This window comes from Rhynchophorus ferrugineus, unplaced genomic scaffold, assembly GCF_030347505.1.
Source record: "Rhynchophorus ferrugineus isolate W39M unplaced genomic scaffold, kcgeb_rfMv2 rfM4, whole genome shotgun sequence".
Taxonomy (NCBI): domain Eukaryota; kingdom Metazoa; phylum Arthropoda; class Insecta; order Coleoptera; family Curculionidae; genus Rhynchophorus; species Rhynchophorus ferrugineus.
Window position 1 is genome coordinate 53,758,798 of NW_027472583.1, and position 17,294 is coordinate 53,776,091.

Consider the following 17,294-nt stretch of genomic DNA (forward strand, 5'->3'; position numbering starts at 1 on the left):
TGAGGTATGATTTCAGCAGTTGAAGGTGGCTGTGGGGCAAAAACTTTTTTAATTTAACCTGCAGTCCTGTATGGCACACCTTGTCGAAGGCTTCAGATATGTCGAGAAATTCAGCAGGGAAATATTTTTTATCATTTAAGTTTTTGTTAATTTAGTTGAATATGTATTTGTTCTGTTGTCCCGTGTATTACGGAAGCCAAATTAATGACCTGGAATAATATCTCTCTCTTCTGTTATTATTTTAAATCTCTTAATGTAAAGTTTCTTAAGAACTTATTAGATAATTTGAGAAAAAAATATATAATCAAAAAACACCTTTTATACTACTAAGTCCGTATTTTTTCCATACCTCTGCTCATTTTTCTGATCTTTGATATATTTCATTTTGTTGAACTTTTCATCATACCCTCGTATGTAAATATAATTTTTTTTTAGACATTTTCAAAAAATTGTTTTTTCTTAGGCTACTTCACTGGGATTACTTTCTCGTCAACACAATACATCTTCGGTGAATTATTCCAATAAAAAAATTAATAACAACTCATTGGCTTCATACTTCCCCCACCGGAGTAAGTTGTTATGCCCGAAAACGAGCTCCACTCCCTTGTTTCACTGACCCCCCCCGTACTGTAATCATATCAGGGTGGGATCCGTTTAGGGATAATGAAATCTCCGCATTTTTCGGTCGCCCTCAGAATGTTCCAGCGTTTAAACTTATAGGACGTCTATCAGAAAATTCCACATATATGAACATATATTCCAATATGTTATATGTTATATGTCAAATGCTTATGTATATTCGAAACAATTACAATGTTCTGATGCATCAGACAGCATTTCGTCTTTTTCTTAACTAGGATAAAATGAGAAGAAAAAATCCGCTCCGAATATGAAACTTAATTTTATTTTTAAAAATACAATAATATGTATTTTGTATAATTTTCTACAAATATGTGACGTGATTATTTTTATGAAATAAGACCGGATAAGTTGTTACCCTCCTTTGTTTGGCAATATACATTTCGAAACCATATTTACAGCGCATACTTATTTTCTCAAGATTGCGTCTGTTTAACAGCTATGGTAAACATTGCGGTTTTTTCACGGAAAACTAGTGACATTTTAACTAAATACACGTTTCCGATCATTATAGCTGCACTAAACGACATTTTGTATTCCCATAATTGTTACTGATAGCGATGAGCAACTAACCGACGTTTCTTGTTTGTTTTAGGTCACGATTATTACTTCATCTCGACGTCGACACCGGAGGACCTTCACCGAAGGATAGGAGGCCGGTGCAGCTCCAACAACATGAAGGTCGTGTTCAAGGTATGGGGCATGCCGTCCCAATCGCCTACCACTACCCCCGCCACGATGCCGCCGGTCAGACCGACCTGGTGGGCGGCCACGACGCCACCGCCACCGAGACCGCCGCCACCCACCGCGGCGCCCACGATGGCGCCACCGGCGCGTCCCTCCACCACCAAGAAGTCGAAGGCCTACAACAAGCATCCCAACGAAGTTGTGAAGAGCGAGGAACTGACCCTCGGAGGGGCGGGGGTGTCCTCGAGACCGATGCTGGTAGTGTTGGGGGTGGCGACGCTCGGACTCGTGGCGATCTGGCGATGAACGCGCCTCACCTGGTGATAGTAGTGTATAAATTGGAGACTAATTTGATAAACGAATAACAAAAAAACCCAATTCCCCATGAAACAAAAACCCCTAATGTGTTTTTCGTGATATATATATATATAATGATATAAACTGTTCGTTACAAGTAACAAATCTACCCCCACCCCATTTACCATCACCCCCCTAACCGAGAACGGTACCCCTCCCCTCACCCATTGAATCTCCTTTTATGAGATAAAAATTGTGATACCCAAAATTTGAATGGTCAAATCCCCTTGTATATTTAAACAAAAAAAAAATGGATAGGAGGACGAATGGACTTTAAAACGCTAGAGGATGAGAGAAGACCCAGTCGAATTCGTAGAGGTTTGTGCATGCAGAGTGGACCAATAACCAGGAATTCTGAGCGAATTTTATCCGATATATTGTTAAAACTCTCAACGAATTAAATCATTAGAATCATCAATATTCCAATTTGTCATCATAGTAAGAATAAAAACCCATAACAAGAAAAATATTTTAAGTTCCACTGATGTTCTATTATTATATTACAACAGTTTTATTTATACCTTATTATATGATATTATTCGTTGACGTATTCTCGGTCAGAATTCTTCGTGTATATCGAACGAGAAACAGACGAAACGGAAACCCCGATCTCGGTCCACCCTGCAACCCCGATTCTCAAAACTGCCTTAATTTTTCGTTTCGGACGTTTGAGTTTCTACCATTTTATTTCCAAATGAATATTTATACAAGACCACCCTGTATATACTGATGCGTGGTTAATGTGTTATACGAGATTTAAAAGAGATAAAAAAAAACACAAAAAAAATAATGTTCACTACATAAATGAAAAAAATCGAAAAAAACCCCTTTATATATATTTATATTTGTACATGTCCTGAGTAAATGAAACAAAAAAAAATGAAATTAATGAAATCGATATCGAAACATTGAAATAATTCGATCCGTCGAAAAGAACGTTGATGACGATAGGAAAAAAAAAGAAACGCGCCTGTTGGAGAGAAAGAGTGTGAGAGAGCGAGCGAGAGAACGAGAGAAAGGAAGAAAAAAATGGATGACAATAAGAATTATAATTAAAGAAAGCAGATCTTTGTCTTTTCCGTCTTTTTATACAGAACAAAAACATTGATAAAACTCTATCTAGGATCGGATTTTGTTAATTTTCGATATGAACATTGACATAACGGTATAATGAAACTTTTTCATTGAAACCAACGCCCCCCCCCCCTCCCGTCACCTCCCCCTTCCCCACACGTCCCCGCGCCTTCCGTTTTTGTATGTTTATATTATCAGTATTTCGATGAAGTATATATATTTGGCAAACACTGCATGATATGGACCTAAATACAACTAATATTTAAGTAAAAAAACCCCTTTCGATCTGTAAGAATAAAACAAAATATTTATATAAATATATATTATATATATTTAGGTGTAGAACGGTTAACGATTTTCTGTTGTTTCCTCCTGTTGAATTTTCGTCGATACTCGTGTGTAATTTCGAATCGCCCTTGTGCCAGTTGTTCGTTGTTGATTCATCAATTGGAACGTGTTCTTTTTGATAACCGGAAAAAAAAGGCCTAAGTGTTTTTGCGTTTCCCTTTTGTTCCATCGCGTGCATAGTAATCGTAGTAGTCGTTTTCTGAAACAACTGGTGTTCGAACGTGGTGAAGACAACTAGTGATGTGCAATAGTATCGATTAAACCGAACCCCTTCCCCTCCTCTCCCATGAAATCAACGAAGAAGCTCTGATGTTTCGTTCATACGTTCATTACGTGCTCGTCGATTTTCTACACAAAACCCCCCTCACCTCTCTTATCTACATTCCACCGGTCTCGTTTCTTTCAACAATAGCCTGTGTCCATGAGAATGGATATTTTTAAACATTAAATGGAAAAAATTATTACCATTAAATCAGTTTGTTTCATACTACCCGATAAAGAACGAAATAGCAAATGAGAACCGCCAACTTCATCAATTTCATATTCAACAAATATGTGATATTAAGTTTCTTTTCCCTTTTTTTAGTTCCCTTATAAGCCACCCCCTTACCGCGCTTTCTGTACGAAACATCAATTCCCCGCCAATTCCCGATTATTGTTGGTCCATCGAGCCATTCCAGCCCAATCGAAATCACCAAACAACGTCGCAACGTTGTTCGGGGGAAGGCGGAAGACTTCCGTCACATTCCAAGCTGATTCCTACTGACAAATGAAATCGACAAACGACGACCACTGTAAAAAAAAGGCCTACTAGATCGATAGCTTGAATTTCGTTATTGTTTAACGAGAAAACGATGATGATGATGATGATGATAAATCTGTACAGTTTTTCTATGTTGTGTAGGACCAAACACCTCATCACCAGCACCGACACTATCCCCCCGTCCCCCTCAATTCCATCCTTCCCCGATTTTTATATGCAGACAGATGAGAAGCACTGTTTCTTCGTGTGTATGTGTATACGGTCTCATAATGCTGGCAGTATTTATATATAACTATCCCCGCCACCCCTATTCCTGATAAACACTTCTCTAGGAACGCTGAACGGTTTTGAAGGAGGATAAAAAAAGTAGCTAAAGAAGATGTAAAGTTATATTTTGTAGCAAACACATGGTTACAGGACGAATATCTCCCTTTTCAGTTTCAGAATAGTGGACTCTGTATATTTAAAGACTGATGATGAACTAGTTTTCTATTCGTTCGCCCCTGAACTCCGCCCCCCTCAGTCCCCAGGGGCCCGCAGCCCCGCCGACCGCGTACTCGACTTTATTTACTGTTTATTTATAATTTTTGTCATAAACAACACAGTTACACAATACATATTATACACAGGTTTAGTACGTTTTTTTTCTAGATATAAATATAATAACGGGATCGTATCCCTAGAGGGCGCTGGCGATCGAAACGAACAGACAGGTAGCGCCCTCTGTAGCTGATATATGTACTTACACCCATCACACACTACACAATTACACACATTCCCCCCAGGACCCCCTCCATGTTTGTTTAGCCCCCACCATCACCACCACCACCACTGATCCCTAAGCCACGCCTATTTTAAAACCCCACCACCGTATTGTGCGTCTTTTGTTCCCGATTATTTTTCCATAGCCTACTTGTAATTATTATTGTGATTTAATTTTTTCGTTGTAATTTTCTTCTTTTCGTAAACTCAGGCATAGTTCTAACATTGACATCGATATTTTTTTTTGTTTTAAACGATATATGTATAAAACTGTGCGTCCTTTATGAACTCTTGTCTCTGGTCTAGGTTAACCAAAATTTATGTAAATATATATTTTCCCGTTTTTTTTTAATTATTGTATTTATCTTTATATGATTAGAAATATATATTTTTTGACGTTTTTTTGTGATCTCGCCCCTACTCCCATAGGAGGAAGGAAAGGAAGAAGATGAGATGGAGTGTGGGGCGAGAAAAAAGAAAGATTGCCTGAAAATTGTTTCGTTTCTTTCTTGTCCCCGATGTGAGAGATAAGAATGTCAGTGTTGGGACGTCGGAACTGTATCACTCTGTACATGATAGCAAAATGTATTATTTATTACTTCTTAGTTGATAATTATGCTTGCAATGCAATAAAATTCGCATACATTGTAAAAGAACCAGTTGTTTTATTGTCATATAACACCAAACAAATCCTTTCATCATATGAAAAGTCACAACATATTGTCCGTTCAATCAAACAGTGAACTCGCGTCATCTAAATTCATGACGTCAAAATGTCGCAATGTTGCCGCATCAACTCTGAATTTTAATTCAATTTGGCTTTGACCTATAACAAAATTCGAATCTAAATAAAATAATTAAATAAAAATACCGTTATCAAATATAATTTATTTTAACATTATAGTACATTTAATGCATATATTATCTCGTTCCTGTTGTTGTTGTAATAATAAGCATCAATTTGAAATTATTCAAAACAAGCAAAGCGCCAAAACGTTTGCTGGTCGATAACCTGTAATTGTTATCACTAAGGTTTGGAAGAATTTTGCAGTTGTTTGGTAAAGTAAATGATATCGTGTAGATATCGTGCTTCTAGAAAAAAAAACCTGAAAAATATAGGATAATATTTTAAAAAGTAATAATAAAGATACTACTATACGTCTTATGTATTAATTTATTGACAACGTTGGCAATGCTCATTTATAAAATTCAGCAATAATCCAAATCATATTCCCCAAATGGAGAAGAAAAATATATTACTTTTCCCCAGAAATTCCTACCTAAAATTATTTTGAAGAATGAAATGAAGTCTCAAAATATCCAATAACATTTATTTTTATATTTTCATAATATAGTAATAAAGCGTAATGTTATGAATTATAACGGTATACTTTTTTCTTTATAAAATGACATATACGCATACGTCATTTTATTCTAGTGACATCAAGCTTCGAAACTATATATGTTAAATTGCTTTGCCCAACAGCCACTAAAGGGCGCATAATTGGCCACTAAAGTTATTTGATTAGCCTTGCCATTAGATCATTAGGGTGTCGTTGATAGTTTTATATTTTGTTTATTTGATCCAGGTCTACTTCTGTTAGTAAATTTAATTATTTCATAGTATCACTGTACACTATTCTTACATCTTAGCGAAATGCTGTCTAATTTCTTCTTCTCTGATTCTCTGAAGTTCACATTCTTCGACTTTCACTCTCCACAAATTCTAGCTACATCTTGCCTATGAAATAAAATTTAAATCATTACTAAAATATTATATGTTTAAAATAAATGTCTAATTATTATCAGTTACTATAGTTTTTGCTATAATTCTTGATGGACAAACCTCATTAATGACTTGACTACTTCCAACACAACAAGAATCATTTTCTTCTCTGGTCTTGTTATCATTAAATTTTGGTATATGTTGATACCTATTCGATGATGATTTTATAACTTTAAAAAATTTAACCTTACATTCCACTCATACCTTTATTTTTCCATATGTTAAAACCACTGTATGTTAAACCACCAAGAAGAACACAACAATTTAATTATTATTACTATTGTAGCGACCGCTACGACCCTTTAGATCACCACGCATTCACCTACAGCAAGTTCAAAGGTTGGCAACGCTGGTGGATTGGTTGCCGGCTATAAAAGACCACCATGACGACGTCTCGCTCTCTTTTCTTTTTTCTACCCCCTTGTCACAGTACCACTTCCATAGCGCTACCGTACTTCCTCTACCTAAACTAATATCCTGTCCATTCTCCCATCGACCACATGTATTTTCAAGGTAGCCATTCAATATCGAAATAAACAAGTTCGTATTCAACCAGTGGTTTCAGTTGCCATGCGAATTCCTTTCACAAAACAGTAGTGAGTGTTCGCACAAACAATAGCATCGATAGCCACATATTTCTATACTATAGAATAATTAATGCAACACAAAATCTAAATATTCTAGATGTTTTGATCTTATCAACCGTACCGATCGACTCGAAAAGAATGCACCTCCTTTATAAAAAGAGGACAATATAATTTATTCTTTTCTATGGCTTATTCTATGCAGGAGATTGCGCATGCGCCAAATCTGACTGACGTCAGGGTTCTCACGTGCCGCACATGTATGGCAAACTTTATCAAACGTCTCCACAGCACAATATTTTGCTTACAGGTATATGGAGGATATGGAGATTTAAACTGTCAAATTAAATTACTCAAATGGGCGTTTATAGCCCCATCTAGAGAATGGACGTAGCGAAACTTTTCTCCAGAGACGCATTTATTGAGTCTCCTCTTTATTACTCTATGGGTTGCTAATAGAAACTGATCTGAAACCCATCCCTAGCCCTAATAAAAAGTATAAAATAATAAGTTAATGGAATAAAAATGATTGACGAGCCGCCACTGGCCAATCACGCTCGGAACGGCGCTAGCGACAAAGTAAACAGGCCGCGATTTCAATTTTATCGAAATAATTTATAAGGCAATAGGAATTCGCCGGGTGAAAGGGATCCGAAGCGGCGGAGGTGGTGGTGGTGGGGTTGGGGTCGGTCCCGTAGACTTTTCGCCACGATTTTATTGTCGAGCGGGTGATTTATGGCACCGGCACCAGACCGGGCACATTCGTACGACGATTTACATAATTGTGCGTTGATTGGCGCGGAGAAATGAGGAAAATCGCGACCGTTTTCTCCGACCGAGACCGGGCGGGTGGAGGCTTGCAGATTGGTCGGCCTTGAGAATTCCGGAGCGGCGTTACGAAACCGATTTTCATTTACCATTTTTTTCTTCGATTTTAAAATATAATAACTTAAGAGGAATTAACAGATTCGCACAGTGAACACACGTCACTTAAATTTATAGCGTCAAAACGTCGCAATGTTGCAGCATCGATTATGAGTTTTAATTTATTTTTGTTTTCACATATAACAAAATACTAATCTAAATGAAACAATGAATCAAAAATTATGATATGAAATATAATTTATCAGCATTATAGTACATTTAATGCATATAACAGGTCATTGAAAAGTCCCCGGCCTACCATAATAAAACACATTTTTTGGCAAAATTGGTCTTTTTTATTCAACATAATACCCTTGAAGGGTGATGATTATAGCGACCCTCCACCTTTTCGATACCATTTTTGTTATACAATTTGTGCTTTGCGTCAAAATAGTCGCTGGAGGCTAGATCTGCGGGATATGGTGGATGACGAAGCAATTCGAAGCCTAATTCATGGATTTTTGCCATCGTTTTCACTGACTTGTGACACAGTGCATTGTCTTGGTGAAGCAGCACTGTCCTTTTCTTCAAATGCGGCCGTTTTTCGGCGATTTCGTCCTTCAAACGGTACAATAACGCTATGTAATAGTCGCTGTTGATGGTTCTTCCTTTTTCAAGGTAGCCAATGAAAATTACTCCATGCACATCCCAAAATACAGACGCCATAACACTCGAATGACTGTCGATTGAACTTTGGAGTGAAATGATGGAGCCATGTTTCATCCGCGCGAAACCCACTTTGCACAGGGATTTCTCATACCGAAATATTCGTGAATGATAGGATGTACACGTTCAGTTAGTATCTTTAGATTTTTTAATGTTTTCATCGGTAACAACCTCTTTTGGACGTCCACTGCGTTCACCGTCTTCGGTTCTAATTTCACCACATCTAAACTTAGCATACCAATCCTTGATTGTTGATTTTCCTGGGGCAGTGTCCGGAAAGTCAGCATTAAGCTAAGTTTTTGTTTCAACTGTATTTTTTCCCTTCAAATAGCAATATGTTATCAACACGCGAAATTCTTTTTTAGCCATTTTTTTCACAATAATAAGTTGCTTCATTCAAAATGCTATAATTCACAAATTAATGATCCGACAGCTGTTAAATTTATACACACATCTTTTGAGGATTAGGGAGATTATTTAGATTATTAGATTTTGAGGATATTACTAACTGAAAAACATATGGATTTAAATCAAGTAGCTCTATCTATGTGTCAGGCAGGGGACTTTTCAATTGACCTGTTATTATCCAAGAAACCAATTCATTATATAATCACAATAGTTCGTAGGTTAGGGTTATGCTCTATTATATTTACACTGAAATATTTTCCACACCGCCTATGAGGTAGAGTTCTAGGCGTCTTTTTATATAGTATTCCATGGAACCTTAATCCACCTCTCTAACAATTTTATATCCAAATAATGTATTTCACTTTTATTAGAGAGTAAATTTGGTTTTTAAGTTTAGTTGTTGTTTCCTTATCAAGTTATTGTGATATCAATATATCTCTACTTAGTTTCTTCTGTCACTACCTTTGTATATATACAAACATCATCATCGTATATCTTTCTTAATAAAACTAGATTTAATAACTACATTCTGGAAAATAGTTAGTATTCCTTCTCTCATACATACCAACCAAGACCTCATGTATATTCTGAACCATTCTATCATCATACAATTACTTTAGTTACCTCCACTCCCATCGCCCTATATCGATAATTGTCAGTATTAAATCATAATCTCACATCCAGAAAGGTTAATTCAATCATTGTCACTTTCAGAGTCGCCATTCAAGTCACTAACTAAGCTGTCAGTTTCCAATCTACCTAACAATTGTTTACGCTTCCACCATTTATCATGATGCAATTTGTTCAAACCGAAGGTGTTATTGTAGTCAATACTTTTTTCCACATATCCAGATAGTTCTTGCTTGTATATCATTCTCTAGCTGCATGACAAATCAATTCGGTTGGATTAATATATAAGTGATAGAGAGGAAGAGATAATACTGTAACCACATTCTTCAGCCATCTGATCTACACAATAAAAAACACTCTTTAGCAAGATTTCCTCAAAACATAATTTATTTTTATATCTCAGTAGTTTTTAGTGACGCAATTATGCTTTTACCATGCAAATGAAAAAAGATCATCAATTAAAACGGCACAAATATCTTTATTAGTGTTTGAAATGTACAGGGGATGGACAAAATAATATAAACACCTGTCGTATACACCATATTTATGTTCATGTTTATCTTCCAGATAAACATAATATTTAAGCCAAAGAACATTACTCGTTTTCATTCGATATATTCTAAACTTTTATGCAAAGTCTCTGAAATTTGGAATTCTAAGTTATATGTTAGCCTAATCAGATCTCCTAGTCATATAGGCAATTCATTATAAAAGAAGATAATAAATACAGTGAAGCACATCCCAGAAGTATCGCTATTAGTATCTTACAATAATATTATGATACAATACACCTAAACAAATTATTGGACATAAAAGATGACTAAAAAATATGAGGGTTGGTTAATTTTTGTCATTATCTATAATATACTTTAAAAAGCCCTTCTTCACACATATTCAACATTTTGATCATGTACCAACAAAGCATCGATATCATACAAATGAATGGTTTTGCCTCTGTTATTCGCTATTTCTAGTGTTCCTTGCAGCTATGCATCATTGATTTTGTTCAAATGACTTCGGACATTCGCAGTTCTTGCAGCCCATAACACACTGCACCTTGCTGATCCCACCATATCTATAGCAATACTTTATGGCTTCAGTGTCAATGGATGAATTTTCTAGACAAACCCTTTATAGTAGATTTAGTAATTATATAGTAATTTTTTATCGTTAATCACAATAGGCCATAGAAAATTATTCTTTTTTTGCCAGACAAGCACCGAATCTGCGATGTTGAAACGATTTGAATTATCATTTTCAATCACTGCACATATTAGCCATTTTTTTTTCTTTTAGGTATTTCCCATTGCATGTGATAAGATAGTCTTGCAATTCATTGTCTTAGAGTTGGTCTGGTCCTCCAAGCTATAAGTAGTTGAAACCAAAATCGATGATTGAGATATAACGCAGTAGCATCTCCATAAGTTTGTAAAAGTTCTTTATAGGCTGTCTTCAAATAAAATCATAATTGAAAATGCAATTTTGAGCGTTCGATGATTAGCGTCCGTATACAGCGAACTAACTCAATGGCACTAAATGGAATTATCAATATCAATGTAATAAATAATCAATTTTAATACTTGTTGACGTTGATACTTCACATTGTCGCCAATAAATATCACGGATTAAAATACATGCAAGCACCTAATAGTTATTAATAAATTTTAAATATATTTTCTGCCGGCTTCCAGGTGACAGGACGATCCTCCTACTGTTGCGATAGTCGCGGGTTCAAATCCTGCTGGGACATGGATGTATTTTATTTTCTTATGATTGTGATTGTAAATGTCTTTAGGAAACAGTGGAAAATCCGACAAAGAATAACCATCCCAGTCATGCCAGTAACCAGGCTGGGTAAGACCGGATGTCTTCATGAATGGTCTTCACGTTGGTCACTGGCCAGTTGGTAAGCTTAATGCCGAGGACCGTGGTTCAAAGCCCACGTTAAACTGTAGGTCTAGTCCAAATAAACCGTTGTTGGTAAAAAGGCGATTATCTGTATTTTTATATTAATCCAAAATAAAACATAATAATGACAAAGGTAGATCAAACCAAAACATTTTCGAAGGTGAATGGAAATGTCAAACCAAATAATAAATAATTTTATTGTTCGCATCATTATCTTAGTTGGAAACCGTTTGGGACTTTTATTATTTCATCTATATGTAAAATATTTCAAGTATTTGCATATCAATGTCTATACAGAATGAGAAACAGTTAGCTTAATAATCTGACTTAATCCAAAAATTATATTGGGTGGGCACGAAAGTAATTTCGACTTTTGGTGTGTGAAATAACTTTGATACACTGCTGAATAAAAATTTTACATCGATTCAACTTAATATTTCTGTGGTTAGGCAAATGAATATCGCTCAACATTTTTCTGGTTGTCGAAAAAAGCTGTGATATGTTGAAAAATATTGTTGGAATAAATATAGTCTATTCAAAGTTTTTTTGTACATACGTCATCAAGATGTTTAATATATTGCCTGCCGCAATTTGTAAATTCGTTTCAGACAATATCGGAAAATATTTTCCTTCTCATTCTATTCTAGCTAAAAAGAGACACGATGCTGTCTGATTAGTTCGAACACGTAAACGAATGAGCCTGTCAAAGTCGTCCGGTTGTCAGACGTATGCAAAATTCTTGAAAACAATAGTGATAAGAGGTTATAACTCTAACCTATAAACTTATGTGGCCGTATAATTAACTGTAGTTTTTACATGTACTATAATGTTAAAATAAATAATATTTGATAACCTTTTTGTTCAATTATTTTATTTAGATTAGAAGTTTAAAGTCTAACGTTTTAACATCACAAATTTAGACGACGTATGTACAAAATAACGTTGACTAGACTATAGAAACGGTGTGTTGATTACAATACTTTGAACACGACTGTCAAAACGAAAATCAATTCAACGACAGTTTTCATTTCCACTGTTCCAATACCAAGTATCATGTTAATTGATAAGTAGAAACTTTCTCCGGCTATTAACTATTTTTGAAAAAATTCTTTATGACTATATATTTCGTTTAATAAAACAGTGAAACAGTGAACTCGCGTCATCTAAATCGACGATATCAAAACTTTGCAGTGTTGCCACATCAACTTTGAGTTTTAGTTGATTTTGACTTTGACTTGGAAAATAATGATATGAAAAATATAATTTATTTTAACATTATAGTACATCAAATGCATATATTATGTCGTTACTGATCGAAGTAACTGATTACTAAAGTCAATCTGTTTCTGACTATGACATCTAATGGCTTCAGCATTTTCAATGGGAGTAAAAAGCAGCAAATTAAAACAATCCAAGCGCCAAAACATTTATTTATAACCTGTAATAAGTAAGATGAGACAATTATACGTATTTACTGCGCGTGACGATGACGTAGTTGTTTTGGTCGCACCCAACGGTTTGTATGTATACAAAACTTATTTATACATTATTTTAATAATTTTGTGTTACAATTAGGTAGTCTATAGTGTATCGATGGTGTCAGAGCCACTAATGTAATGAAATATTACTCCAAACAAGCTGTGTATTTTCGTTCCAAGGCAGATAAATATTACCAGTCAGAATCAATCTAGTTTGATATATAATTATTTACTATTTTAAGTACCTTCAAATAATCTTGATGCAAAACTTCGCTGGAAGGAACATATAAAGAAAAAAAAAGAACTGTAATTGAAATATAGGAAAATACATTGGCTAATTGGAAGAAAATCACAATTATCAGTACATAATAAATTGCTATTATATTAGCAAATACTGAAACCTATATGGACATACATACATATGGAGTTCAATTATGGGGATATTCTACAAAGAGTAACATAAACAAAATACAAATTTTTCAGGACAAAGTCCTGAGAGGTATTGTGAACAAATACTATAGGACTGATTACCCGCATCCAGACCTTCAGATACCCACAGTAAATTAAGAAATCAAGAGAACTGCAAGGGGGCATAAAGAAATACTCCATTCTCATGAGGATATTGGAGTATTGCAGCTTCTGGCTACCACCAGAACAGGACACAGACTCAAAAGAATCAAACCATCTACTCTTGCGTAGTGTTGTGTAGTGAGGTCTATATAATAAAAAATACAGCAGCGACATGTATAAACATTATTTCACCAGAGACTGTTATATTAGTAATATACCTAGATAAAGTTATCATAAAGACAAACTGTATGTTGGTCGGAAACGACTAGTAACAATGTAGTAATTGAATAATAAAAAAATACATTTAAATATTTCTAAATTATAATTAACGTAATGTCAAGGTAAATAACACTGTTGATAACATTTGAGGTTAGGCCACATTTCTTATATTTATTGTGTATTTGAATCCCCAACAATTTTGTTCTTTTTTTAGTTACCCAAATTCAAATCAAGTTCAAATAATATTTTAAAAAATATATTCAATATAATATGATTGGTTTAGTCATACAAGTGTACATGAACTCAGTATATGATTCTACAGGATTCGAAAGCCAACTACAGAGGAAAATACCTGAACATTCACTCTTATTCCTACTGACCATATATTCCCAAAATACAAAGAAAAATATTAATCAAATGCAAGCCTTCAACAAATATTAATCAAATATGATCATGCTTATATTACGAAAGGCTTCATTATACTTCACCAGGTTAAGGGTGAATTACACATATTTGATTGAACAATGCAATTTTATCAAGTTTTTACACTCTGGTATGTGTGTTATAGTAAACATAAATCATACCTAGCAACAATATATGAACAAAACGTTGTCATTGAAATCAAGTAAAGTAAAAGAATCTAAACAGAAATCTAGTCTAAATATTCCCAGGAGGACTTGATATGTTAAAGCATGTCTAAATAGATATTTTGTTGCACCTACTTATAAGATTGTTAGATTATTATTAAAATAAACTTCAAAATTAAAATTTGTGCATTTTATTTACCCAAATATTACAAGGCAATTGGATACGGTACAGAGCTGTATCATGAAATGTATATAATTTACACTTTTTTTGTGTAGAAGTAAATAAAACTGTTGATAACATTTGAGGTTCGGTCTCATTTGTTTTGTTTATTATGTATATCACTCCCTAATGATTTTGTTCAACAATGTATATGAATATTTTGGTAACCCTGTCAAATATTTTTGTATCTGTATATTCAAATTATCATCATAACATTTTTCAGTAGCTTTTCCATCTAAACAATTTTTATTTGTCTTAGCAAATATAGAGCACTTGATTTCAATAATACTATTGTCACAGTTACAAAGTTGCGATTGTAGTATTGCCTACTCTTTAGAGTTATTACCCGTATTTATTAATTTTCTTACCAAGTGTTATACTGACAGTATTTACTTAATGTTCATCAATATTTTACAAAATTACATGGTTAGATTGAATACTTACTCACTTCAATTACATAAAAGTTCTAGTATTATTTATAAATTATTATTTCAGTTACGGTCATACAGTAGAGTCATTATCGACGAACTGATTATGGGCAAATTTAGATTATTTTCCTCGATAAATCTCATTTAATTTTTTTCACTTATCTTTTCTTGGCGTTGGTTGCACATAACATTTTTTTGTAACTGTGAAATAACATGAATAATCGAAATAAATTCGTTGGAATGCGGAAATGATAGTTAGAAAACGGTAGGTGACGGTAGTGATGTTTCGTAGCGCTTTCTAATAGGTGTTTGACTTAAAATAACGAACTTCGAAATTTTGTGTTTTTATTTCTGGTAAAATCTCAGTAATCCCACTTTTAATTTTAAAATAAATGTAATTTTAATTTTCTCTCTATAGTACATTATTATTATAAGTCAATATTTTTGTGATTGTTTATTAAAACTAATGTTTTGAAGAATTTTGCAGACGTTTGACAACCGGGCAAGTTTAGTAGACTGATTCGGTTACACGTGCTGACGTATCAGACAGCATTGTATTTCATTTTAACTGGAATAAAATGAGAAGGAAAATATTGTCTGATTTTAAAATAAATTTACAAATTGGACTAGGCATTCATTCGACATCGTGATGACGTAAGTTCACTGTAATTTTGAATAAACTACATTATAGTATTGTCCATTATGATTTTCTTCCGGTGAAAACTTGGAATGTTATTTAAAGGTATCGAGTTTTATTTCGAATGTCTTATCATTATGTGATCACTATAGTTAAATCTTCTGATTACAAGCGGTTTCCAATAAAAATATGAATTAGAATTAAATAACACACCTCTAGGACAATCAAGATATAACATACATTAATAAATCTAGTGGTCTTTGGAATTCTTAAACTGTCATTTAATTTTATTTTTACGCGAAAAACTGTTTTTTTTTCTTATTTAAAAATGGTATTACATCAGCGTCGTGTTCGTTCTTGACAGACGGATATCGTCGCCGCCGCCAAAGCGAGAAAAATCGGTCACATCATGCCACCAGCTAAAAATAATCGCCAAGCAACCGCCGTCAGGCCCGCCAAATGTAGCCGCCGCCGCAACCACTACCACCACCAACACCACCAAACACATGTAGACGCGACTCGACAATTATATATACTTTTCCTTATTTTGTCTCGATCTTTGACATTTTACGGCGGCATTGTTTCGTGGGGTGAGCATATTTTCGTCTATCGTTTATTGTTGGCGTTCGCCGGCCACAATGCGACCGAATCGAATGTAAATTACAAGTTATGGAGTCCCAACATCACCGGACAAAACACTTCGTAATTTACTATTATGCCTCGGCGTTGTTCGACAATTTCAATGGTTTATCGACCGGTTTACGATGAGAACGGACCCGAAAAAACTCGTAGATAATTCATTTTCTTTGCATAATCGCCTTAAAATACCACAAAATTACTAAAAGTAAAACCGTCCGTCGTTCGACAACGCGGTATTATTTTCTCACTCCTTAATTAAATACATACCTTATAAATAACGAAATTCCTGACTGGAAATAATACCAAACAACGACAATTAATCACTTTTTAACTTTACAAATTCAATTTTTCTATGTTGGAAACAGAAAACAGTTAAACGTCACTTATAATATTTACTTGTTCTCTGAGACTATCAGAGCCACCTTTTAACATTCAACGTAATTCGAATAATTTCACTAAAAGATTTCGGTAAGCTTTCTAAATTATTTTTAAGTAGATTTTATATAATTAATATAAAAACATATACATGAAATCAGAAGGTATGTTATTGTGATCACTGACTTTAAAAATGGCGTTTTACTGGTTGCCTGCACTCTAAACTTTATTTTAAATTCATTGGATAGGCTGTATGTTTGTTTCTTTTAAATAGTGCTTTTCAATTTTCGAGTTGGTTGCTTGTTTCTCTATTTCGTCATTATATTTCGATCGATAGACAATAAATGATTAATTTAACAATACTTCATTACATTTATCAAAAATAAAACTATATATTTCTATCAGTGCTAGATTAACAATAACATGTACATCAATGTCAAACGCAGTGGTATTGCTAACATTAAAATTGCCTGTGATTTAACAATAAGTCAACAGATGGCCCACTACAGTCATAGTACAGAATCTCCGTCATTAACCCGAAATTTCGCTCGAATTTAAGTTAAAATTAGTTAAAGATCCAACAAGAAAATTATACAACCATCTAA

At 34.3% G+C, this 17,294-nt stretch overlaps 1 protein-coding gene and 1 long non-coding RNA gene across 5 annotated transcripts in view; one reads left to right on the forward strand and one right to left on the reverse strand.

Moving 5' to 3' along the window:
• The window catches only part of LOC143196236 (ephrin-A4), an 808,497-nt gene extending 805,817 nt beyond the window's left edge, over positions 1-2,680 (forward strand). For all 4 annotated transcript variants that reach the window (XM_076403895.1, XM_076403896.1, XM_076403897.1 and 1 more), the window contains one exon: positions 1,235-2,680. In XM_076403895.1, coding sequence (XP_076260010.1) covers positions 1,235-1,632 — 398 coding nt within the window. In that variant the 3' untranslated portion in view covers positions 1,633-2,680. The remainder of the gene's footprint in view (positions 1-1,234) is intronic.
• A 2,823-nt stretch (positions 2,681-5,503) lies between these two features.
• Positions 5,504-16,693, reverse strand: LOC143196253 (uncharacterized). Its single transcript, XR_013005710.1, has 3 exons — positions 16,582-16,693; positions 6,277-6,371; positions 5,504-5,736 (listed from the first exon to the last, which is right to left on the reverse strand). It is a non-coding gene; the product is annotated as an uncharacterized LOC143196253 (long non-coding RNA).
• Positions 16,694-17,294: the final 601 nt, after the last annotated feature.